The sequence below is a fragment of the Eriocheir sinensis genome, chromosome 1 (genome assembly GCF_024679095.1).
Source record: "Eriocheir sinensis breed Jianghai 21 chromosome 1, ASM2467909v1, whole genome shotgun sequence".
Taxonomy (NCBI): Eukaryota; Metazoa; Arthropoda; class Malacostraca; order Decapoda; family Varunidae; genus Eriocheir; species Eriocheir sinensis.
This window is the reverse complement of record NC_066509.1, coordinates 38,535,118-38,561,673: the sequence shown is the minus strand read 5'-3', so window position 1 is coordinate 38,561,673 and position 26,556 is coordinate 38,535,118. Positions and strand designations below refer to the sequence as shown.

The window sequence follows — 26,556 nt, the reverse complement described above, 5'->3', positions numbered from 1 at the left end:
TTAGTCATTCTGCTGTCCACCACACATGCGCGCCGTGGGAGTACACAGCATTAAAAGTGTTAATTTGCCTGGTTTTGTTCTAGTCTGTCCGCTTGTGGTCTTTGTGAGCGCTGAGGGAAATATGGAAGCAGTAAGCAAGTTGAACCTCTCTGTGAGCTACTTTGCGGCGGCGGCAGCGGTTTACGTTCAATAGGCATTGAAAAGTCAATCATGATGTTAGTGATTTTATGATTTATAACAGAAAGAGTTAGCAGATTATTTCATAACACACAGAAAACTACCAGAAAAATATAGGTTTGTCCAACTGTCCCACGGGTGACCGCGAGCGACCGCCCTTACTGTAGCAGACGACACCACGTGGATCACAAGCGTGTTCTCAGAACTGCCAGCCAATTGTAAGACAGCCGCCTTCAACTGCGGCTTCAGAGCGACCTGTTCTCACTTCCCATTTTCTGCCTATTACCAAGGTACATATTTTGAGATAACAAGGGAGTAAAGTCGAAAAAAATTGATAACAAGGGAGGCAAGTGGAAAAAAAAATAAATAAATAAATAAAAATAAAAAATAAAAAATCCACGGGCTGGAACGAATAAGCGCTTTTCATGTATTTCAATACCTCAAGTTTAGCGATCCTCGAGTTCAGCGCTAGACCTTCGGAATGAAATGAGCGCGAAACACGAGAGGGTACTGTATGTATGTATGTATGTATGTATGTATGTATATATATATATATATATATATATATATATATATATATATATATATATATATATGTATATATTTTTTTTAACAGCTACGGAGACTTCAAGGGCGTAATGAAAAAAATAAAAAAAAAGGCCCGCTACTTGCTGCTCCATAACAGAGGTTAAAGGAGTGTTCAAAATCAGAGGTCAATTTCAGGAGGAGAGGTGTCCTGAAACCCTCCTCTTGAAAGAGTTCAAGTCGTAGGCAGGAGGAAATACAGATGAAGGAAGATTGTTCCAGAGTTTACCAGCGTGAGGGATGAAAGAGTGAAGATGCTGGTTAACTCTTGCATAAGGGGTTTGGACAGTATAGGGATGAGCATGAGTAGAAAGTCTTGTGCAGCGGGGCCGCGGAAGGAGGGGAGGCATGCAGTTAGCAAGTTCAGAGGAGCAGTCAGCATGAAAATATCGATAGAAGATAGAGAGGCAACATGGCAGCGAAATTTGAGAGGTAGAAGATTATCAGTATGAGGAGGAGAGCTGATGAGACAAAGAGCCTTTGATTCCACTCTGTCAAGGAGAGCTGTGTGAGTGGACCCCCCCCCACACGAGATGCATACTCCATACGAGGGCGGACAAGGCCCCTGTAAATAGACAGCAACTGTGCGGGGGAGAAGAACTGGCAGAGACGGTACAGAACGCCCAGCCTCGAGGAAGCTGATTTAGTAAGAGATGAGATATGAAGTTTCCAGTTGAGATTTTGAGTTAAGGATAGACCGAGGATGTTTAGTGTTGAGGAAGGTGATAGCTGGGTGTTGTCAAAGAATAGGGGATAGTTGTTTGGAAGATTGTGTCGAGTGGATAGGTGGAGAAACTGTGTTTTTGAGGCGTTGAAGGACACCAGGTTCTTCTTGCCCCAATCGGAAATAATAGTAAGGTCTGAGGCTAAGCGTTCTGCAGCCTCCAGCCTTGAGTCGTTAAGTTCCTGAAGGGTGGGTCTTCTATTAAAAGAAGTTGAGTAATGCAGAGTGGAATCATCGGCGTAGGAATGGATAGGACAGTTCGTTTTGGAAAGAAGATCATCAATGAACAACAGAAAAAGAGTGGGAGATAGGACAGAACCCTGTGGGACACCACTGTTAATAGATTTAGGGGAAGAACAGTGACCGTCTACCATGGCAGAAATAGAACGGTCAGAAAGGAAACTGGAGATAAAGGTACAGAGAGAAGGATAGAAACCGTAGGAGGGTAGTTTGAAAGCAAAGATTTGTGCCAGACCCTATCAAAAGCTTTTGATATGTCCAGCGCAATAGCAAAAGCTTCACCGAAACGGCTAAGAGAGGATGACCAAGAGTCAGTTAAGAAGGCTAGGAGATCACCAGTAGAACGCTTCGGAACCCATACTGGCGATCAGATAGAAGGTCAGAAGTGGAAAGGTGCTTTTGAATCTTCCGGTTAAGGATTGATTCAAAAGCTTTAGATAGAAAAGAAATTAAAGCTATAGGACGGTAGTTTGAGGGATTGGAGCGGTCACCCTTCTTAGGCACAGGCTGTATGAAGGCATACTTCCAGCAAGAAGGAAAGGTAGATGTTGACAGGCAGGGGTGAAAGAGTTTGACCAGGCAGGGTGACAGCACGGAGGCACAGTTTTTAAGGACAATAGGAGGCACTCCATCAGGTCCATAAGCCTTCTGAGGATTGAGGCCAGAGAGGGCATAGAAAACATCATTTTGAAGAATCTTTATAACAGGCATAAAGGAGTCAGAGGGGGGATGAGTAGGAGGAATATGCCCAGAATCGTCCAGAGTGGAGTTTTTAGAAAAAGTCTGAGAGAAGAGTTCAGCCTTAGAGATAGATGAGACGGCAGTGTTGCCGTCAGGACTGAGGAGTGGAGGGAAAGATGAAGAAGTGAAGTTGGAGGAGATGTTTTTGGCTAGATGCCAGAAGTCACGGGAAGAGTTAGAGAAAGCAAGGTTTTGACATTTTCTATTAAAGAATTTTTGGTTAGTCGGAGAATAGATTTGGCACGATTTCGGGCAGAAATGTAAAGTTCATAATTAGCATTAGTTTGAAGGCTCTGGTACCTTTTGTGAGCTACCTCTCTATCATTGACAGCACGAGAACAAGCGTGATTAAACCAAGGCTTTTTAGCATGAGGAGTAGAGAAAGAACGAGGAATGTATGCCTCCATTCCAGAGACAATCACCTCTGTGATGCGCTGAGCACACACAGAGGGTCTCTATCCTGGAAGCAATAATCATTCCACGGAATGGGAAAAGTACATCTCAGGTCGTCCTACCGAGCTGAAGCAAAATGCCAGAAGCATCGCCTCTTCGGTGGGTCCAGAGGATGTACAGGAGCGATAGGACAGGATACAGAAATAAGATTGTGATCGGAGGAGCCCAACGGAGAGAACAGTTTGACAGAATAAGCAGAAGGGTTTGAGGTAAGGAAGAGGTCTAGAATGTTGGGCCGATCTCCAAGACGGTCGGGAATACGTGTAGGGTGCTGGACCAACTGCTCTAGGTCGTTGAGGATAGCAAAGTTGTAGGCTTGTTCACCAGGATGGTCAGTGAAAGAGGATGAAAGCCAAAGCTGGTGGTGAACATTGAAATCTACTAGGATGGAGATGTATTTAGTAATAGAATGTATATATAATATATAGAATATATATATATATATATATATATATATATATATATATATATATATATATATATATATATATATATATACAGTACCCATCAGTTGAAGTGTCACACTTGGCCCCGTGACACTTCTTGTGGCAGGATTTGGTATGAAGTGTAAGTCAGAAGGAGAAAATGACCACATGGCAACCTTCCTCACGCTCTTCTTAATCTACCAAGTCGGGAAGACAATGACTTAGTGCTGCATTAGCTGTTACCAGAGGAGGCAGTGTTGCACTTCCCATCCTGTTGGGACCCGTAGATTTTCTTGCATGCTGCAACATTCTGCCACATTTTTCAGTGTGCATTATGCCAAAGCCTCCCACTAGCCATGATGACGTCGTGAGAGTGATAGAGTGTCACAGATTATGCCTAAAAACCCTAGAAATTGTCCAGCAAACTTGCTTCAATCGTCAATCTGTTCAGTGTGTGGTGCCTAAATTCAAGGCATCCGGCAGCCAGGAAATCCGGTCCACTGCCACGGGGAGGACCTCACTCTGTGCTCTCTCCCCGAACCCTCTGTATTATGAAGAGGCAAGTGGAAGCCAATCCTACCTTAACAGCAAAGCAAATAGGCGCACCTAACATCACTGTAGCCGATCCAGGATTCAGTACGTTGCCTTAGTAAAGGTAATGTTATAATTGTATTTTGGAAAGAATCCTTATAACCAAAAACTAACTAAAATTATGTGTATTCTTTTTCTTGAACAGAACATTGAATAAACAAGAGAACAATAACATGAAAATACGTCTAGCCACCGTTGCCAGGTCATTGTACTCAGGGCACAGTATTTACTGGTTTCTGACGCCTAACTATTGCCAAAAAACGTCAAGATCTAACTCTTTTAACGATAACTATAAATTAGTTTCATTGTTGGAGCCCAGAAGGCAGTTTAGGGGTAGGAAGTCGGGAAATATAATCGGCTGAGTACGACAATCTGGCAACGTTGAGGCTGTAGCCTGCAGGCCCGAGCCAGCCTATACGCCATTTTGCGGGTGTCAGACACCACAAATAGCATATTTTTACTGCGCAAAGCAGGTGATGTCACTTATTGTGACTAAGTGAGCTTTCATATTTATCTATTTGTGTATATTTCATGGTGGCAAAACTTTCATTACTAGTTTCATTTTTACAAGTGACACGAATATGTGACTGTTTTTCACAATAGAATTTCACTCAGACAAGTGAATCAGACACCACAGAAATATTACCAGTGTGTGTATGAATGAATACAAAGATAAGCACATGCTTTGATTTAACTCCAGGATGTCTCGTGGATCATTAACCCTTAGAGTACGGGTGGCGATGTATTTCTCTGGATGGCGTGCACGGGGAAAATTTAGACATTTAAAAGAGATGGAAATGGTGTCTTTCTTGTTTGCAATAATTGTACATTCATGTAGTATATATGGCAGTGTAATTAAACTTCTCTCCCAATAATAATAAATAAGTTATGACAGCTGAAAATATTGCGCATTTTCTCGTGGCTGTGACGTGTCGTGTGGGAGCGCCCCAATCTCTCTCTCTCTCTCTCTCTCCCTACTTGCCCCTCCCTCCTCTGTCAATGTCACTACCATAGCAGTCATCAGAGTCACTGTCACTTTGATTCGCCCGCGCTCTACTTCCGCCCGGAGCAGAGGAACTGCTTGACGCATCACGAGACATGACAGATGTATTCCAAACAAAAGTGGAAAATGATCTGTGGCCTTCGGTAGGATGCACGCTGAGACCAATGAGAGTGTGTATGGATGCCAGATGCCTCCACCATTCTTCTGAGTCAAGAACTGCCGGTATATTTGAAACGTAGGGAGCGTAGAGTGTGATGATTATATGTATGATCCCCGTACGGGTGGGGCGTGTGGTAGCGCACTTATATATACGATCGCTGTAATGCAAGGGTTAATAAATAAAAATGAAATATCTGGATAGGCTACTCTTTAGCCTGTTACCGGCCATGGCTGCCAAAAAAGTCCCTCCGCCAAGTTTGTACCCTCATTTGGTGATTGTTAGGTGCGCCTATTAAGGAAAACAACTCTATGATTCTCGATAATGCCTCTGTTTTCACCATCCAACACCACCTCCACGATAACCCGGGTTACAAAAGTCACAGCCCATAAGAAACCCTTCATTATGACTCAACAAATGGAGAAACGGCTTAGTTTTGCCGCAAAATATGGAGACTGGACCTTGGAGAAGTGGTGGAAAGTGTTGTGGACAAATGAAGCGACGTTTAACCCTTTCCTTGCTAAGCGCTCGCAACAAGACTATCCCCTCAGGCGCGCTCGGGCACCCCAGCGGGGGAAGGGGATCTCTTTTAACCGCTGTATCTCCAAGCTATAAGATTCGGTTATGTTTGCCTCTCCTGCGAACATACAGGCACGTTCAGGGGGTGTTTTTTGCTGTGAGTGTGACTGGCGCTCGCAGCGAGCTTTTAGCACCACCAGCAAGTGACGCTGGTGCTCGCTCTTTTAACCTCCGTATCTCAAAGACTATTCATCACAGCTACAAAACAAAAACACCATTGGAAAGAGGAGGCCAAGATCTATTAGATTTGGTAATGTAAGCCTCTCCTGTGAAAGTACAGGCATGTTCAGGGGGTGTTGCCTGTGAAGACGTACATTTCTACGTGCGCAGCGGTCAGCCGTAAGGCAACTACTGTAGATCTCTTGATGATGGGGTACTGGCAGGGCAGTATTGCCAACTGCAAAATTTACAACTATTTGGTCAAAATACCAGTCATGTGACAGGTGAAGCTATGCAAAAATGTCGCTATATTGGTCAACAACATCCACCAGTTGCTCGTCCGTAGATGGCGGAGATGATATTCCACCAAATTTAGTGAAGAAACCACTCAACTGTCAATCCTGTGTTGTGAGAAATAGTGTTGGAACACTCTCATAAGTTGGAGATTTGAGTGTGGCTGGAGCTGGCAGCAAGCGTTTAGCACCACCAGCAAATACGCCTAACGCTCTCGCTGCGAGCGTTTAGCGATGAAAGGGTTAAAGTAACTGACAACAACCCAAAGAAAGTATGCAAGAAAATCTCCGGGTCCCAACAGGATGGAAAGTGCAACACTGCCTCCTCTGGTAACAGCTAATGCAGCACTAAGTCATTGTCTTCCCGGCTTGGTAGATTGAGGAGAGCGTGAGGAAGGTTGCCATGTGGTCATTTTCTCCCAGGCGAGTTTTCTCCCTCTGATTTACACTTTATACCAAATCCCGCCACAAGAAGTGTCAAGGGGACAAGTGCGACACTTCAACTGACGGGTACTGTGTGTGTATATATATATATATATATATATATATATATATATATATATATATATATATATATATATATATATATATATATATATATATATATATATATATATATATATATATATATATGTATATATATATATATATATATATATATATATATATATATATATATATATATATATATATATATATATATATATATATATATATATATATATATATATAGATCTTGTGTGTGTATATATATATATATATATATATATATATATATATATATATATATATATATATATATATATATATATATATATATATATATATATATATAAATCTCTCTATCTATATATATATATATATATATATATATATATATATATATATATATATATATATATATATATATATATATATATATATATATATATATATATATATATATAAATATATATATATATATATATATATATAGTGTATATCCCCATATATATATATATTAGCTGAACCTTAATTAGCGATATATATATATATTGGCAAAAATTAATTAGTTAGCCGAGACTCAATTAGCTAGCCACCACGAGCTGGATTTGATCATCTACGCCAAGTCGCCATGATGCACAGCACAAGCCGCCATGATGCACAGCACAAGCCGCCATGATGCACAGCACAAGTCGCCATGATGCACAGCACAAGCCGCCATGATGCACAGCACAAGCCACCATGATGCACAGCACAAGCCACCATGATGCACAGCACAAGCCGCCATGATGCACAGCACAAGCCGCCATGATGCACAGCACAAGCCGCCATGATGCACAGCACAAGCCACCATGATGCACAGCACAAGCCGCCATGATGCACAGCACAAGCCGCCATGATGCACAGCACAAGCCACCATGATGCACAGCACAAGCCACCATGATGCACAGCACAAGCCACCATGATGCACAGCACAAGCCACCATGATGCACGGCACAAGCCGCCATGATGCACAGCACAAGCCGCCATGATGCGCGGCACAAGTCGCCATGAGGCATGGCACAAGCCGCCATGATGCGCGTCACAAGCCGCCATGATGCGCAGCACAAATTGCCATGATGCGCGGCACAAGTTGCCATGATGCGCAGCACAAGTTGCCATGATGCGCAGCACAAGTTGCCATGATGCGCAGCACAAGTTGCCATGATGCGCAGCACAAGTTGCCATGATGCGCGGCACAAGCCACCATGATGCGCAGCACAAGTTGCCATGATGCGCGGCACAAGCGACCATGATGCGCGGCACAAGCCACCATGATGCGGCGGCACAAGCCACCATGATGCGCGGCACAAGCCACCATGATGCGCGGCACAAGTGATGCCGCCATGATGCACAGCACAAGCCACCATGATGCACGCACAAGTTGCCATGATGCGCGCAAGCCACCATGATGCAGCACAAGTTGCCATGATGCTGCGGCACAAGCCGCCATGATCCGCGGCACAAGCCACAATGATGCGCAGCACAAGTTGTCATGATGCACAACACAAGCCACAATGATGCGCGGCACAAGTTGTCATGATGCGCAACACAAGCCACAATGATGCGCAGCACAAGTTGTCATGATGCACAACACAAGCCACAATGATGCGCAACACAAGCCACAATGATGCGGGGCACAAGTTGTCATGATGCACAACACAAGCCACAATGATGCGCAGCACAAGTTGCCATGATGCGCAGCACAAGTTGCCATGATGCGCAGCACAAGTTGCCATGATGCGCGGCACAAGCCACCATGATGCGCAGCACAAGTTGCCATGATGCGCAGCACAAGTTGCCATGATGCGCGGCACAAGCCACGACAGCCCTTACTTTAGCAGACGACGCCATGTTGATACAGGGCAAGTGCTTTGTTTACATTGTGGATGTGGATACGGGCAACTGACCTTGGCCGTGTGTGACGCACACCTGGAAAAGTTGGATTGGCCGGTTGGCCAAGTGTGATGCTGCCTTAAGGCAGCGAGGCCGCTGACCGGGTGAGCGCCGGCGATGACGTCATCGGACTCCCAGCGAATCACAAGCGTGTTTTCAGAGCTCAGCCAATCATAGTTTTTTTTTTTAATGTGAGTGATTATTTTGAGTAATTATCAAACCCAAAAGTCAGACCCACGTGTGCACCAAATATTTTTTTTCATATTGGTTACTTTATTTAATTAGCGAATTCAGTTAAGCGCCGCGTTCATCCACCTAATTCTCGCGCTAAATGGGCTCTACTGTATATATATATATATATATATATATATATATATATATATATATATATATATATATATATATATATATATATATAAAATCTAAAAAAAAGTAAGGAAAGGACAAAGGAAGGATGAGGGCAAGAGGCTGAGTGCAGGGGCAGATACAGGGGGGGGGGGCAGGGGACCCAGGACCCCCCCAAATCTCCGCCTCCCCAAAATATCTCGAGTGTATGTGGATAGTGGGTACAGAACTGACTCGTTTATAATGTGCTGCAACTATAATACGGAATGTTTCGTCGGCTGTAGGCATATGAAGGCGCGGATACGAGGGTGGGGAGCCAGATGGCCCGGGCCCCCCCAAAAAATATTAGGATAACTAAATATTTAAGATACCCATGAATTTAGAAAACATAAAATATATTTAAGATACCCCTTAAAAGCAAGAGAGCTGGGGAGCGAAGCTGGCCACCGCTAGATAGCTCTGGACGCTGTCCTCCAAACTTTAAAAAAATCCTCCTCTATAGGTTCCTTGGGCTTTACTATGCGGAGGTGGACGGGATGCTCAGGCAAGGTTTAATTTTCTTTCGGTGTCTGATGTAATTTTTCACTCTCCTGCAGGGCCAGGGCAAAACGGGCAGGTGCCCAGGGCCCTGCGTTCTTATGGGCCCCGCACTCGTCTAACAATCTATATACTCGTACAGGGCCGTAGTACGCCATACCCAGGGGGGGGGGTCCACTTTCTGAGAGTCAAAACAAAAACTGGTACCTTTCTGTTGCATTTCTGGAGAACTCAGGATTTTCTTTATTTATTTTCAGTATTTAAGTTACGGAATTGTATATTGAATATTATAGAGCAAGATTTAAAGGCCTAGGAAAAATCTTTGTGACCTCATTCCTCACATGCAGCTTGACGCCACCGCTGGGCTCCTTCTCATCGCCATATGTGTTCCCCGCTTTCTCGCAGGACTGGTTGTAGTGGAGTGCATATTATTGGTGCATACTCTCGAGCCGAGCCGAACTCTTCAGAGAAAAGATGGCGACCTGGTGTCAGCCTATGCCACGATTCGTGGCATCGAGACCACTTTTTGCCAAGTTCAGAGCAGGTGCGGAGAATTATTTCCACGACGTGTTCATGAAAGCGGAAGAGCTTTTGGTCTAGGTGGGGTCATCACATGACGCCATCCCTGTGCCACGACTCTGGACGACAGACCCAGCGATCAAATGTTCCGTGCAAGAATGCTGAGGAGTACTACCGCCGGGCGGTGTACATTCCGTTCGTGGACCACGTCTTGGCTGAGTTGAAGAGTCGGTTCGGTGACGAAACAGTGCCTGTTGCACTTCAGCTCAAACAACTCCTCAAAGGCCCCGAAACAACGGATGTTGCGGCTGTGCTTCAAACGGCGAAGCTCTGCGAGCTCGACATCGAATCCCTGACACTCATGAAGGCGCTGGGCATTATCTGTTCCGGTCTTCCTAACTATCAAGAAGTCCACGTAGGCACACGCCAGCACCAGCATGTTCCCCAATCTCGCCATTCTCTTGAAAACTCTGTTGATGCTTCCAGTCTCCAACGCAGAACCTGAGAGGTCTTTCTCAGCATTGAAAAGGCTGAAAACCTATCTGAGGAGTACCGTCGGCCAAGAGCGCCTGAACGGACTTGCCCTCCACTATGATATCCCCATTTCAGTCGAGAATGATAAGCAAATTTGGTGAAAAAAACCGCCGACTACTCTTTGCTTAGTGAGGCACTTGTTGAATACTTGGGAATTTGTAAACATATTTCTTAAGATCAGCCAATCTTTGCAAATGTGTTACCTCAGTCTCATGTAAAAGAAGCCCTATAAGAATTCCTTTTTATCTTCAGCTGTGTCTAATTTTACACATTAACTCTTTTTTGTAAAGGTTAGGTTTGTAATTTATATATGACCTGTATTATGATCACCCTTGCTGCTTACATATCAAAATAAATGTTTAGTTTTCTTCAAATGCTCGTATGGTGATGATTTATACCTGTTCAGATCTGCCTTTTCTCTGGTCGGATGTACAATTTGAATTGTTTCTTGTTATTGCTTGCCAGCTTAATTCATATATATATATATATATATATATATATATATATATATATATATATATATATATATATATATATATATATATATATATATATATATATATATATATATATATATATATATATACAAAAAAAAAATATTTGTCACATATACATTGATTGCTCGGGAGCTGCGGATTTTAAGCAAAGAACCGCCATCACTATCCATTGGTCTTCACTGTTTTGAGGCTGTCGCTAACTTATGAAATTTTACCACCAGGCCCTAAAAATTGATTTTCTGGATCCGCCCCTGGCTGAGTGAGGTCATGAAGAAGGTCACTCTGCTGTAGGCTTGGCGCCTCACACCCTCAATACACAATTAGAAGTCGATCACTTAAGGATTAGCACCCAGTCAACCATCTATTCTTAAATTAGTAAGGCATCACTACAAAGCTTGAAACATGGATCAGAATGGTCACATGACATAAATGACTCCTTACCTTGGCTTTCCAGGGAAAGGATAATGTTTACCTTTATTGAAATGAAGACTATTTCAACATATCTATTTCCTTCCTTACCTGTATGTTTTATCACTTTGACTTACCTGTATATTTTATCACTTTGACTTACCTGTATGTTTTATCACTTTGACTTACCTGTATGTTTTATCACTTTGACTTACCTGTATGCTTTATCACTTTGACTTCAGTCACAGGAGTAGGAGGCTTGCAACACTGTCGCCTTGTGTTTTCTTTGTTGTCCTTCTTGTTCTGGAAATGAAGGCAAATATGAATGAAGATGTCAGAGCAGAAAACAAGTATTGCTTGACCGTCACATTATGTAATAAGCTCCTCATAAGCTGTTTGTTAGGAGGAACTTTGTTGGTCATGGGCACAAGGTGGCTGCATGGGTGCTCAACTCTGGAGCAGTGTTTGTGACTCCTTAACCCTTAATTTATAACTACAGTAACCTTCACTTTTATCAACATTGATATAACAAATTTTGACCTTAACAAACTATTTTGTCTCACTGTTCTGTGCGGGGATTTACTGAACAAGTTCAGTCATTGCGAGGTTCCGTTCGGCTGACCGAGCACGTAGGTCCATCAAGATTTAAATAAAATTATTATTTAAAAAAAATTATTGATTAAAATCAAAATTCATATTATTTGATTTTTTTTATGTCATTGATTATCTTGATCTTATTGCTGAGCAACAACACACAAAGAAAACACTAACTTGGAGAGCAATATTTTTCATGTTGGCAACTTAACAAAATATTTTCCTGAGCTGGTTACTTCATTTTATAATATATATATATATATATATATATATATATATATATATATATATATATATATATATATATATATATATATATATATATATATATATATATACAGTTGTCCCTCAAATAGTACGAGTGTTAGGGACCCAGGATCCCCGTACTATTCGAAAATCCGTATAAAATTAGTGCTCCCCTTAGAAACACACCTGGGCTGCGTTTGAGAGAGGGAGTCGGGACTTTCGGAATGTCCCGAGTGCTCTCAAATGCGTGACGCAGCAGCACGAGTTCCCAACTCGGCACGTCCGCTGGCTCCCGGCTTTGAGAGGTGGCGTGCTTCGTGCTGTGATGACGTCATCAGCAAATATGGCGTCCCAAACAATACATATAAGTGTTTCCATTGCATTTCATCCCTCTGTGCCACCATAACCACTGCAGACTCCTTTTCATCTTCTGTAGTAAGGAGTTCGTCAGCCAGGACAGCTAGTAATGCATGTTAAACGTCACCAGGAAGATCAGCGTACACCATTTTGCTGCGAGTTAGACGATGTTACCATAGCAATGACGAGGCTTAGTAAAAGGACGGCCTTTATCTCCACTCTTGCAGCGCTCATGGAGCACTGGCAGTTACTGCGGCAAGAGGGAGTAAGCCGTTTCAAAGGCTGTAGTTAAGACCGAAAGGGACAACTACCTCCTGAACCAAGACCAAGACCAAGATGATGGATACAGCGAACACTGCTCTCATTCACGTGGTATGCTTTCCCTACGGCAACGTAACTCATCCCAAAACGTAACTTCTCCTAAATCTGAATTCTTCATCAAGGTGAACGCCTATCTCGAATGCATTGGGGTGCTTTCAGCAGGTGTTTTGGTAGAACAGTGTTGCCACTCACGCCATGGATACTTGGTGCCACGAGTGGGAAATTTAAACATCCTAAAAAAAATCTTCCATGACAATCCGTATAAAACCAAAGCCGTACTATTGGAAACCGTACTATTTGAGGGACAACTGTATATATATATATATATATATATATATATATATATATATATATATATATATATATATATATATATATATATATATATTGGGTCAGCCACACCTGGTCCGTCTAGTGTCCTGGAGCAGAACAAGACACTGACTGACAGTATCTTGCTGAGGCAGCGTGATGGTTTCATAAGTACTTTACAACATGAAGCACATGTTAATTTATGTTGCCAATGTCCAAACCATGAGCCAATACATTAAGAATGTGTGCAGGGTGACCAAGGGTTAACAACTTCAGTTGCTTGTTGTAACTGTTTTCTCATCTTGTTGACAATGGCTGCATTACATGCTTAAGTCTGACCTCATATAGCAAGCTTCTCACCCCTTGGATTTTTTTTTTTTATGCTTCCATGGTCTAGTGGTTAGCGTGCCTTGCTATGAATCCACGGCCCTGGGTTCAAATCCCGACCTAGGCAGTCAGCGTGCTGCTCATCCTCCCTTTCGGGCTGGTTGATAAATGGGTACAGGTAACTCAATTTACGCAAGTTTGGTTTACGCGTTTTTGAAGTAACGTGGGGTCCAACACCTGGGGAAACCTGGGGAAGGTACACTGTGGTAAGCTGGATGTCATGGTGTCCTGGGGTGATGGGTTCTTCCCACCACTGGCTCCAGGAGTGCAGCCACACCACTCAGCTGTAGCATTGCCCTCATCTTTACTCTTTTGGTTGGTCCCAGCCAACTGGTAGTGCAGCCAACTGTTTTATAGTTCTGCCATCTAGCTTGGCCTCTTTAGAGTTTTGCTGGAGTCCGGTTGATGGACAATCATCAGGAAAAGTTGGAAAGTTTGGTTTAGTGGGCGCAACATCTTTGGTCATATGCCGTAGAGAGACAGAAGGGGAAGGAATTATAGAAGGGAACACATCCCAGGAGACGGGACACAACACCCAATTAATACCTGGTACCCATTCACTGCTGGGTGGACAGGGGCGTAGGGTATCGGAAAAGCCGCCCAAATTTTTCCACTCCACCCGGGAATCGAACCCGGGCTCTCTCGGTTGCGAGCCGAGTGTGCTAACCACTGCACCACGAAGCCCCCTACAATCATCAGGACAGCATGTGGGTTGTCTTGGACCCCTCCAAACACTTAAATGAACTAAAGAAAAGCAATTAAAAGGGAGAAAAACACCAACTCTAGAAAGTGGCAGTAAAGGAAATTTTTGAAATACAGTCTAGCGGACATCTTCTCAAAGCAAACACAAGGCATACACTGACCAATAATTAGTCAAGGGAGCATTGCTGGGTATTGTTTGAATGAGAATGACATGTTCACTCAACTTCAGCACAAACAGATCAACCCGGTAGCAGCGACGGGCCAAATTTATGGCTTTACCATGTAGCAGCGATGGGCCAAATTTGTGCCATGATATAAACCCCCCAAATAGATGATGCATTAACTGATCACAAATGCTTCGATATATATTATGAACTGGTTTGTGTGAGGGGTGATTTTTTCTCATTTTCTCGCTTAGAGGGACCATTAAGAAACATGTTCACTGCTGCTACCGGGTTAAATTTGACGGCGCGCTAATTAAAAAAATGCCTTGTCAATTATTGTCGACACCCACGGTTTGAGCCCAGGCACCAGCTGTTGACTATTGTCCACACTCGCGCTTTAAGGGTTAAAGCTTTGCATACTTTTCGCCGATACTACATCCTCACTTAGTCTGTTCCAAACCTCTATATTTCTTTATGGGAAGCTATAATTCTTTATGTCTCTCAAGAATCTTCCTTTCCTCAATTTTTTACTGAGTCCTCTTGTGTTCCTGGTGTTTATTCCTTCTCTTAGTAGTAACTCTTCATTATCTACTTCTTCCATTTTGCCCAATACTTTATAAATTTGTATTAGGTCTCCCCTTTCTCTTCTTTGTTCTAGTGTTGGTAAGTCCATTTCCTTAATCTTTCATCTTGTCAATCCCTCCACCTCTGGAACCATTTTTATGCAAGCCTTTGTATTTTTCGTTTTTTTTTTATGTGTTTCTTCTTATGGGGAGACCACACTGCCTCCGCATGTTACAATTTTGGCCTAATCATAGTGGTTATTAACTTTTTCATCATATCCTTATCCATGTAGAGGAATGCTAATCCTATATTTCTCTCCATATATGTATCACCGAATATCCGGTTAACATGACTCTCAGGCTGTTGATTATCTTGTATTGTCGCTCCCAGATCTCTCTCTTCTTGAACTTTCTTCAATATTTCACCATCTCCCGTTCTATATGTCCATTTTGGTCTCCCTTTGCTCTTTCCCATTTCCATTACATGACATTTCTTCACATTGAATTCCATCTCCCATTTAATAATCCATTTCCAAATCTTGTTCAGGTCATCTTGCAGAATTTTACAGTCTTTACTGTTTTTTATATGTCTTAGCAGTTTTGTATCGTCTGCAAACAGGCTCATTTAACTGTTTACCCCTCTGGCATATCACTGACATATACTTGGAAAAGTACTGGTGCCAATACCGATCCCTGAGGCACTCCACTCTCTACAGTTCTCCATCCCGATTTTATGTCCTTTACCACTGTTCTCATCTCTCTCCCCTTAGGTAGCTTTCCATCCAGTTCTTGATTTTCCTTTTCAATCCTCCTGTATTTTCCAGCTTCCACAGCAGTCCTGTATGTGGAACTTTGTCAAACGCTTTCTTCAGGTCCAAATAAACGCAATGAAGCCATCCGTCCCTTTCCTGTATTTTTCTGTCACTCTTGAGTAAAAGCTCAGTAAGTTTATCACACATGAGCGCCCTTTTCTGAAGCCATAATGTTTACTTGTGATTATATTATGCTCTCCTAGTGATCTCGTCCATTGTTTCCTTATCACTTTCTCACATATTTTACATGCTACACTGGTCAATGATGCGGGTCTGTCGTTCAGGGGTTATTAATTCTTTCCACTTCTGTGTATGGGGACCACTTCAGCCCTCCGCCACTCCTTGGGCACTTCACCAGTTGTTATTGAGCTTTTAATGATGCCATATACCGGTCCAACCAGCTCATCTATGCATTCCTTAAATATATAACCCGAGACTCCATCCGGTCCTACTGCTTTCCTCTCTTCCAGCTCCTCCATCATGTTATATATCGCCTCTTTAGTTACTGTTACTTCCTCCATATGAACATCTATCTTGTTTTCTTGTGGTTCGTTAAATTTTGATTCTTTTGTAAAACCTTGCTGGAACTTTTTGTTTATCAGCTCAGTCATGTCTTTAGGATCTTCAATTATCTTGTTTCCATCATTCAGTCTTTCTATTGTTTCCTTTGGTTTGATCTTTACATTTATGAATCTGTAAAACCGTTTAGATTCTTCCTTGCACTTTTCCACAGTATCCTTTTGATATTCCTTCTCTCCCTCTCTCCTTATTTTCACGTATTCATTCCTCGCTATCTTAAAATCTTCTTTATTCCTTTGGCTTTTATTTCTTTTCAATCTTTTCTAAGCTTTGTCTCTTTTTTTCTTTTGCCTCAGCACATTTTGCCCTTTTTTCCTTCTTCTTTGGGTTTGTGTTCCGGCACACATTTCACAACTCCTGGTTTATGCGCCTCCGTCAAACTATCACACTTTTCCTGCACTTGACTTGCTCTCCTTAACTCATCCCAGTCCAGCTCCAGTACTTCCTGAGATTTCCCACGTCTGCCTTCCTATAGTTTAACCTGTTTCTCTTATATGATTCATCCCCTTCACTTCCCTCCTACTGGTGCCACGGGCCAAGACGTAAAAAAAAAAATAAATAAATAAATAAATAAATAAAAAATAAATAAATAAATAAATAAAATAAAATAAATAAATAGAAAAAAAAGATGCCTTTATAATGCCATGTTGGGTTCATCAGGGCTAACAATGTCCCCTCAATGCATGGGTGAGCCTATTTAACTTGAAGAGAACAACAACAACAAGATGGACAATCTGTTGATCGGCCGTAGGCTGATAAAAACACTTGCCTGCACCATGACGGGCTGGGGCAGACTACCATCCAGGCCCCTCAAGAAAGCCTATTGGTGTTATAGGCTGGGAAAAAAAAAAAGAAAAGGGGGGCCACACAACTCCTGCACGTGGTAGAGCGGCTAATCACACTGACGTGATTTCTTGATGTATAAATAAAACTCCACCCTGGCAGACGATAGTTATGTTTTTAACCCTTGGAGTACGGGTGGCGATATATTTCTCTGCATGGTGTGCACGGGGAAAATTTAGACATTTAAAAGAGGTGGAAATGTGTCTTTGCAATAATTCTATATTCATTTAGTATATATGGCGGTGTAATAAAACTTCTCTCCTGATAATAATAAAGAAGTTATGACAGCCAAAAATCTCTCTCTCTCTCTCTCTCTCTCTCTCTCTCTCTCTCTCTCTCTCCTTGGCCCTCCCTCCTCTGTCAGTGTCACTACCATAGCAGTCATCAGAGACACTGTCACTTTGATTCGCCCGCGCTCTACTTCCGCCCATAGCAGAGGAACTGCTTGACGCATCACGAGACATGACAGATGTATTCCAAACAAAAGTGGAAAATGATCTGTGGCCTTCGGTAGGATGCATGCTGGAGACCAATGAGAGTGTGTATGGATGCCAGATGCCTCCACCATTCTTCTGAGTCAAGAACTGCTGGTATATTTGAAACGTAGGGAGCGTAGAGTGTGATGATTATATGTATGATCCCCGTACGGGTGGGGCGTGGGGCAGCGCACTTATATATACGATTGCCGTGATCTCAGGGTTAACCAAACAGACTTGTACTCTTCCTTTACACCAGTGAAAATGTCGGCAGTGTCCACCCAAACTGTTTGGTCAAAAATATAACTCTATCGTCTGCCAGTGTGGGTTTTTATTTATACCTGCAGGTGGGTTGGTGAGTCCTATGGAAGGTGAGTGCTTGGGCCAGGCAGACTACAAATAGGTAAATACAAACAACTCCCTAATTAGTCCCTCACAGCTGCTCTTACAGGTGACAGAATGCACAAAGAAATATGTTTATCTCCTGGAAAGTGGTGAATTGGTGGAACAGTTTGCCGGAGGAGGTTGTGAGTAGTGAAAGTGTTAATGCATTTAAGAACAAATACGACCGGCATGTTCACAGTCAATTGAGAAGAGGCAACCCTTATGAGCGACACTGTACAGCTCCCTTGACTCTTATGCCATCACTAGGTAAGCAATCACCTGCTTTCTGCCAATACCAACATGGCTGTAAGTGACTTGAATGGCTTCACTTTTTCCACAGGAAGGCATCTCCCTCCATGGTAGGGAAGGAAAGTTTGGTTTAGTGGGCGCAACATCTGTGGTCATATGCCAGAGAGAGACAGGAGGGGAAGGAATTATAGGAGAAGAGAATAGATCCCAGGAGACGGGACACAACCCCCGATCAATACCTGGTACCCATTCACTGCTGGGTGGACAGGGGCGTAGGGTATCGGAAAAGCCGCCCAAATTTTTCCACTCCACCCGGGAATCGAACCCGGGCTCTCTCAGTCGTGAGCCGAGTGTGCTAACCACTGCACCACGAAGCCCCCCTCCATGGTAGGGACACCCATTACACGGTATAAATTAACAAAGAGCTAACTCATTTTATTCAAGACTACAGCTGCAATCCCACAAATTTATTTTTTCTTAGAAACATAACAACTACTGATATGGAAAAAGAACCATGAAAAATCAATTGTAATAAAAAATACTATTTCAGGTTCCCTCAAGCAGGAGCCTACAACAAGCACACACACTTACCAGAACAACTGACATCCCGGTCTTGTAGTTAACCACTGGGAGAACCCGGCTGTCCTGCACGTCATGGCACACCTGGAAACACACTGCCATTGAAACAGAGAAACCAGTTCATTAACCCGGAAGCAGCGACGGCCAAATTTGTGGCTTTACCGTGAACCAGCGACGGGCCAAATTTGTGGCTTTACCGTGAACCAGCGACGGGCCAAATTTGTGCCATGATATAAACCCCAAAAAATTAGATGATACATAATCTGATCACAAATGCTTTGATATATATTATGAAATGGTTTGTGTGAGGGGTGATTTTTTCTCATTTTTCTCGCTTAGAGGGACCATTAAGAAACATGATCCCTGCTGCTACCACCACCGGGTTAAAATTGGTTGATTATTGGTGCTTCTTGGTAAAAGCTATGACTCAAAAAATGGGAAATTGGAGGCTGTGAGTATGATAACCTGCCACCGGTGCACGGCCTCCCCTCCCCGCCTTGACCTTCCTTTCCCTCCTCTCATCCCTTCTTTTCCTTGCTCTCTTCCTGTCTGCCTTGACCTTCCTTTCCCTCCTCTCATCCCTTCTTTTCCTTGCTCTCTTCCTGTCTGCCTTGACTTTGCTTTCCCTCCTGTCATCCCTTCTTTTCCTTGCTCTCTTCCTGTCTGCCTTGACTTTGCTTTCCCTCCTCTCATCCCTTCTTTTCCTTGCTCTCTTCCTGTCTGCCTTGACTTTCCTTCCTCTCATTCCTTCCTTTCCTTGCTCTCTTCCTGTCTGCCTTGACTTTCCTTTCCCTCCTGTCATTCCTTCTTTTCCTTGCTCTCTTCCTGTCTGCCTTGACTTTCCTTTCCCTCCTGTCATTCCTTCCTTTCCTTGCTCTCTTCCTGTCTGCCTTGACTTTCCTTTCCCTCCTGTCATTCCTTCCTTTCCTTGCTCTCTTCCTGTCTGCCTTGACTTTCCTTTCATCCTCTCATTCCTTCCTTTTCTTCTTTCCTCTTTTCCCCCTTCCTCCACTTTCTCTTTTGATATTCTTCTTTCCTTGTGTTGCACTGAAGCAGTTGAGTAACAAACTTAAGTATGTGTATTTTCCACAGTATAATATATAAATAGTTCTGTTTACCTTCACCCGAGAAAAAATCAATAACAGAGTGGAAGGTGAACAAAATACACGGGGAGATAAAAAAAAATTTACAGCTAAAACAACAGCTCAAGGGCAACAAAAAAAGGTGTAATAAAAAAGAAAAAAAGAAAAGAAAACCCTGCTAATCACTGTTCCCACAAAGACAAAAGTTATGAGCGGCCAAAAGAGAGGTCAATTTCGGGAGGAGAGGTGTCCTGGTACCCTCCTCTTGAAAGAATTCAAGTCAAAGGCAGGAGGATATATAGATGAAGGAAGGCTGTTCCAGAGTTTACCAGCGTGAGGGATGAAAGAATGAAGATGCTGGTTAACTCTTGCATAAGGGGTTTGGACAGTATTGGGATGAGCAAGAGTAGAAAGTCGCATACAGTGAGGCTGCAGGAGGGGGGGAGGCATGCAGTTAGCAAGTTCAGAAGAGCAGTCAGCATGAAAATATCGATAGAAGATAGAAAGAGAGGCAACATGGCGGCGGACTTTAAGAAGTAGAAGACTATCAGTATGAGGAGGAGAGTTGATGAGATGAAGAGCCTTAGACTCCACTCTGTCAAGGAGAGCTGTGTGAGTGGAGCCCCCCCACACATGAGATGCATACTCCATACGAGGGCGGACAAGGCCCCTGTAAATGGATAGCAACTGTGCGGGGGAGAAGAACTGGCGGAGACGGTACAGAACGCCCAGCCTCGAGGAAGCTGATTTAGTAAAAGAAGAGATATGAAGTTTCCAGTTGAGATTTTGAGTCAAGGATAGACTGAGGATGTTTAGTGTTGAAGAAGGTGATAGCTGAGTGTTGCCAAAGAATAGGGGATAGTTGTTTGGAAGATTGTGTCGAGTGGATAGGTGGAGAAACTGTTTTTGAGGCACTGAAGGACACCAGGTTCCTCTTGCCCCAATCGGAAATGATAGTAAGGTCTGAGGCTAAGCGTTCTGTTGCCTCCAGCCTGGAATCGTTTAGTTCCTGTTGGGTGGGTCTTCTATTAAAAGAAGTTGAGTAATGCAGAGTAGAGTCATCGGCGTAAGAATGGATAGGACAGTTCGTTTTGGAAAGAAGATCATCAATGAACAACAGAAAGAGAGTGGGAGATAGGACAGAACCCTGTGGGACACCACTGTTAATAGATTTAGGGGAAGAACAGTGACCGTCTACCACAGCAGAAATAGAACGGTCAGAAAGGAAACTGGAGATAAAGGTACAGAGAGAAGGATAGAAACCGTAGGAGGGTAGTTTGGAAAGCAAAGATTTGTGCCAGACCCTATCAAAGGCTTTTGATATGTCCAGCGCAATAGCAAAAGTTTCACCGAAATGGCTATGAGAGGATGACCAAGAGTCGGTTAAGAGAGCAAGAAGATCACCAGTGGAACGCCCCTTGCGGAACCCATACTGGCGATCAGATAGAAGGTTAGAAGTGGAAAGGTGCTTTTGAATCTTCCGGTTAAGGATTGATTCAAAAGCTTTAGATAGACAGGAAAATAAAGCTATAGGGCGGTAGTTTGAGGGATTGGAGCGGTCACCCTTCTTAGGCACAGGCTGTACGAAGGCATACTTCCAGCAGGAAGGAAAGGTAGATGTTGATAGGCAGAGGCGAAAGAGTTTGACCAGGCAGGGTGACAGCACGGAGGCACAGTTTTTAAGGACAATAGGAGGCACTCCATCAGGTCCATAAGCCTTCTGAGAGTTGAAGCCAGAGAGGGCATAGAAAACATCATTATGAAGAACCTTAATAACAGGCATAAAGGAGTCAGAGGGGGGATGAGTAGGAGGAATATGCCCAGAATCGTCCAGAGTGGAGTTTTTAGAGAAAGTCTGAGAGAAGAGTTCAGCCTTAGAGACAGATGAGACGGCAGTGCTGCCGTCAGGACTAAGGAGTGGAGGGAAAGAGGAAGAAGTGAAGTTGGAGGAGATGTTTTTGCCAGATGCCAGAAGTCACGGGAAGAATTAGAAAAAGCAAGGTTTTAGCATTTTCTATTAACCTGTAAACTGTGGTACGCCTCTCAGGCGACTTCTTTGTGAACATGCTGTGCGCCTCTTGGAAGCGCGATTTTTACATTGCTTCTATAAAATTGCTGAGCCTTGTACAGCCTTGAATCTTTGTTTCCTAGTTAGCATAGCATCACGTGTTTCATTTTTCATCTTATTCATGCAGATCTTGTCATTAGTTTGTCGTCTGTCAAGAGTGGTAAAGACATTTGTATGGGAAGCCTGTAGTCACTGAATTCATGATCCTACTCACTGTCTCTTCTCTGTTACATTGTTATATAGTTATAAACACAATGACATCAAGCTCTGGCATAAAAAGAAGCAGAAGATGAGAAAAATTTAACAACTTGTTAGGAGTTTAGAAAGGAGGCGTTCTGTACGTTGGTAACACTGCCTCTCGTGAGTCACGCGCCGCTCCGCCCCGCTACCCACAGCCTTTCCCTGCCAGTCATGGGAGACGGTGCACGGGGCAAACTCTGCATCCATTCCAATGACATGAATGATGAATGCCCCCTCCCTCCCTCCCTCCCTCCCCGGCAGAAAGAAAGTATCTTTTTTAGTTATTTTTTTATCACTCAATCTATTTCATATGAATGAAAATTATATTAGCTTATGAAGGAAGCATTTTCTTTTATATGGATCACTGTCGTAGCCTAAGCATGAAAGAGGAAATATTTTCTTTGATATGGTCAAATTCTGTAGGCTAAGCATGAGAGGACAGCATTTTCTGTGATATAGATCAATGCCACAAGCTAAGCATGAGAGGAAAGCATTTTCTGTGATATAGATCAATGCCGTAGGCTAAGCATGAGAGGAAAGCATTTTCTGTGATATAGATCAATGCCGCAAGCTAAGCATGAGAGGAAAGCATTTTCTGTGATATAGATCAATGCCGCAAGCTAAGCATGAGAGGAAAGCATTTTCTGTGATATAGATCAATGCCGTAAGCTAAGCATGAGAGGAAAGCATTTTCTGTGATATAGATCAATGCCGCAAGCTAAGCATGAAAGCATATTTTTTTATGTGGATCGATGTCGTAGGTTAAGCATGAAAGAGGAAAGGCCTCAGACCTTGCTATCATTTCCAATTGTGGCAATAAGAACCTGGTGTCCTTCAACACCTCAAAAACTCACTTTCTTCACCTATCAACTCGACACAATCTTCCAAACACCTATCCCCTGTTCTTTGACAACACTCAGCTGTCACCGTCTTCAACACTAAACATCCTCGGTCTATCCTTAAATCAAAATCTCAACTGGAAACTCCATATCTCCTCTCTCACTAAATCAGCTTCCTTGAGGTTGAGCGTTCTGTATCGTCTGTGCCAGTTCTCCCCCACACAGATGCTGTCCATATACAGGGGCCTTGTCCGCCCTCGTATGGAGTATGTATCTCATGTGTGTGTGTGTGTGTGGGGGGGGGGGGGTTCCACTCACACAGCTCTCTTGGACAGAGTGGAGTGTAAGGCTCTTCATCTCATCAACTCTCCTCCTCATACTGATAGTCTTCTACCTCTTAAATTCCGCCGCCATGTTGCCTCTCTTTCTATCTTCTATCAATATTTTCATGCTGACTGCTCTTCTGAACTTGCTAACTGCATGCCTCCCCCCCTCCCATGGCCCCGCTGCACTCGACTTTCTACTCTAGCTCATCCCTATACTGTCCAAACCCCTTATGCAAGAGTTAACCAGCATCTTCACTCTTTCATCCCTCACACTGGTAAACTCTGGAGCAGCCTTCCTTTGTCTGCATTTCCTCCTGCCTATGACTTGACCTCCTTCAAGAAGTGTATCAAGACATCTCTCCACCCAAAATTGACCTTTATTTTGGCCACTCTTTACTTCTGTCTGTCGTGGGAGGGGTGAGTAGCGGCATTTTTTTTCTACACTATTTTTGTTGCCCTTGAGCCGTTTCCTTTGCTCAAAAAAAAATCAATTAAAAAAATCACTAAATAAACTGTTCCACAAAGAGATACATCACCAAGTCAGCCTAAAGAATTGTCAGCTGTCATAAACACACGTTCCACAAAGAGATGCACCACCAAGTCTGTTTGCATCACGGTTGCCAGATTATTGTACTCAGAGCCGGGTATTCATCTGTTTCTGGCCCATAACTGTTGCCAAGACACACCAATAATTCACCATTTAAACGATAACCATATATGAAGGCAGTTATTTGGGTGATGAAAGCAGTTTTGGGGTCGGAAATCAGCAAACATCTGGCAACGTTGGTTTGCATACAAATGTTTTTATGACCACGTACCTTGGGGCTGGGGGTCCCTTCAGCAGCCCTCTGGACCTTGCCTCCATTGGGGAACAGGTTACAGGAAGAGGTTGGGGGCTGGTAACTCTGCTGGCAGCTTGTGGAAGGAGGGTGCCAAGGGCTTTGGGAAGAGGTGGACTTTATGTTAACAACAAGGGGTGGGGGAGGGTTGTTTCTTAGCTCCTTGGCCAATGGACTGGCTACAATCTTGTGCCACTGAGCTCGCTGATGACGTACATCTGACGTGGGGGCTTGGGGCTTCTTCGGCAGCAATCTTGGTGCAAGCCTCCTCTGAGGGTGGGGCGGGAGGCCAGCTGCCTTGGGTGTGGGAGTTGCTACACAGCTTCCTAACTGAAGTTTTACCCTTGATGCTGTAGGCTGCAACTTGGAGGTGGTTGGAGTGTGTGGCTGGGATTTCATTACTTTAGGAATGTGAGATGCCTTCATGGCACTCCCTACACTTGCTTTTACAGGCTGTGAATGAGGTAAACAGACTTGAGCCCTTGAAGTAGGTGTGACACGTTGGACAGGTCGAGCTAGTCCTGGTTTGGTAGTTGCAGCAGGCAAGCTCTGGGCAGCTGTAGCATGCAAGGTTTTAGCATGCAAGGGTGAGGCCAATGGGGTCTTCTTCACAGACACAGTTGCAGTAGAATGCTGCTCCTGCTGCAGAGATGGCTTCTTCTCTTCATCATTCACCACAGGAGTCACTGCACCTGAAGCTCGAGTGGACTCCAGTGGTGGCTGGAAGCTAGAGGAGCAAGAACTACTCCCGGCTGAGCTGTTGATGAATCCTTGACTCCCAGCACCAGAGGCAGAGGTGTCCTCATAGTCTACTCCATACTTAAGGAACTGCTCTATTTCTTCAAGGGTGTCATTGAACCTGGGGGAGGCAGGTAAGGCACAGTGCTCTCTGAGGCCACTGTCAGGGTGCTGAGGACTCGGGGAAGGATTGACTAGACAGTTTGAAGGCTCTCTGTGACTGTTATCCGTAGGTTTTCTTTCTGGATATATAGGACTGTTATCTGACTCATCAGAGGCACAATTTAAGTCTTGGGGACTGCAAGCAACCTTTCCGGGACTACACTCAGCAGGGTCTCTGGAGTTAAGGTGCCTTTGAGGGGTCCCATTGGAGGGGATCATGGCGCCTCTTTCCCCATACTCCACTCCATACTTGAGGAACTGATTAATTTCTTCTAAAGTGTCATTGAAACTTGGAGAAGCAGGGAAGGAAGATGATGATGCATTGAGTTCCCTGGCACCACCACTACTGTCAGGCAGCTGAAGGATGCCTGGAGACTCAGTGAGGTCGTTGCCTGAGACTCTGAGATTACCCACACACTCCCTAGGACGGGAGGGTGGAAGGCAGCAGTGACCCATGTCAGGCACTCTGCTGGCAGGCGTGGGGAGTATGTCAGGGGCTTCACTGTCACCAGGCTTCATGGGGCTGGTGATGGAGTCACTGTCACCAGGCTTCATGGGGCTGGTGATGGAGTCACTGTCACCAGGCTTCATGGGGCTGGTGATGGAGTCACTGTCACCAGGCTTCATAGGGCTGGTGATGGAGTCACTGTCACCAGGCTTCATGGGGCTGGTGATGGAGTCACTGTTATCAGGCTTCATGGGGCTGGTGATGGAGTCACTGTCACCAGGCTTCATGGGGCTGGTGATGGAGTCACTGTTATCAGGCTTCATGGGGCTGGTGATGGAGTCACTGTTATCAGGCTTCATGGGGCTGGTGATGGAGTCACTGTTATCAGGCTTCATGGGGCTGGTGATGGAGTCACTGTTATCAGGCTTCATGGGGCTGGTGATGGAGTCACTGTCACCAGGCTTCATGGGGCTGGTGATGGAGTCACTGTCACCAGGCTTCATGGGGCTGGTGATGGAGTCACTGTTATCAGGCTTCATGGGGCTGGTGATGGAGTCACTGTTATCAGGCTTCATGGGGCTGGTGATGGAGTCACTGTTATCAGGCTTCATGGGGCTGGTGATGGAGTCACTGTTATCAGGCTTCATGGGGCTGGTGATGGAGTCACTGTCACCAGGCTTCATGGGGCTGGTGATGGAGTCACTGTCACCAGGCTTCATGGGGCTGGTGATGGAGTCACTGTCACCAGGCTTCATGGGGCTGGTGATGGAGTCACTGTCACCAGGCTTCATGGGGCTGGTGATGGAGTCACTGTCACCAGGCTTCATAGGGCTGGTGATGGAGTCACTGTCACCAGGCTTCATG

General features: G+C 44.0%; 1 protein-coding gene and 1 non-coding gene across 2 annotated transcripts in view; both read right to left on the bottom strand.

Annotated features, from left to right (window-relative positions):
* The window catches only part of LOC126999551 (serine-rich adhesin for platelets-like), a 48,977-nt gene that overhangs the window by 10,969 nt on the left and 11,452 nt on the right, over positions 1-26,556 (bottom strand). Inside the window, exons 3-5 of the mRNA XM_050862328.1 lie at positions 24,324-26,556; positions 18,963-19,034; positions 11,601-11,688 (exon numbers count right to left, since the gene is read on the bottom strand). The exon at positions 24,324-26,556 is cut by the window's right edge and continues 1,128 nt beyond it. Coding sequence (XP_050718285.1) covers positions 11,601-11,688; positions 18,963-19,034; positions 24,324-26,556 — 2,393 coding nt within the window. The remainder of the gene's footprint in view (positions 1-11,600; positions 11,689-18,962; positions 19,035-24,323) is intronic.
* Positions 14,211-14,282, bottom strand: Trnaa-cgc (transfer RNA alanine (anticodon CGC)). Its single transcript has one exon. It is a non-coding gene; the product is annotated as a tRNA-Ala (tRNA).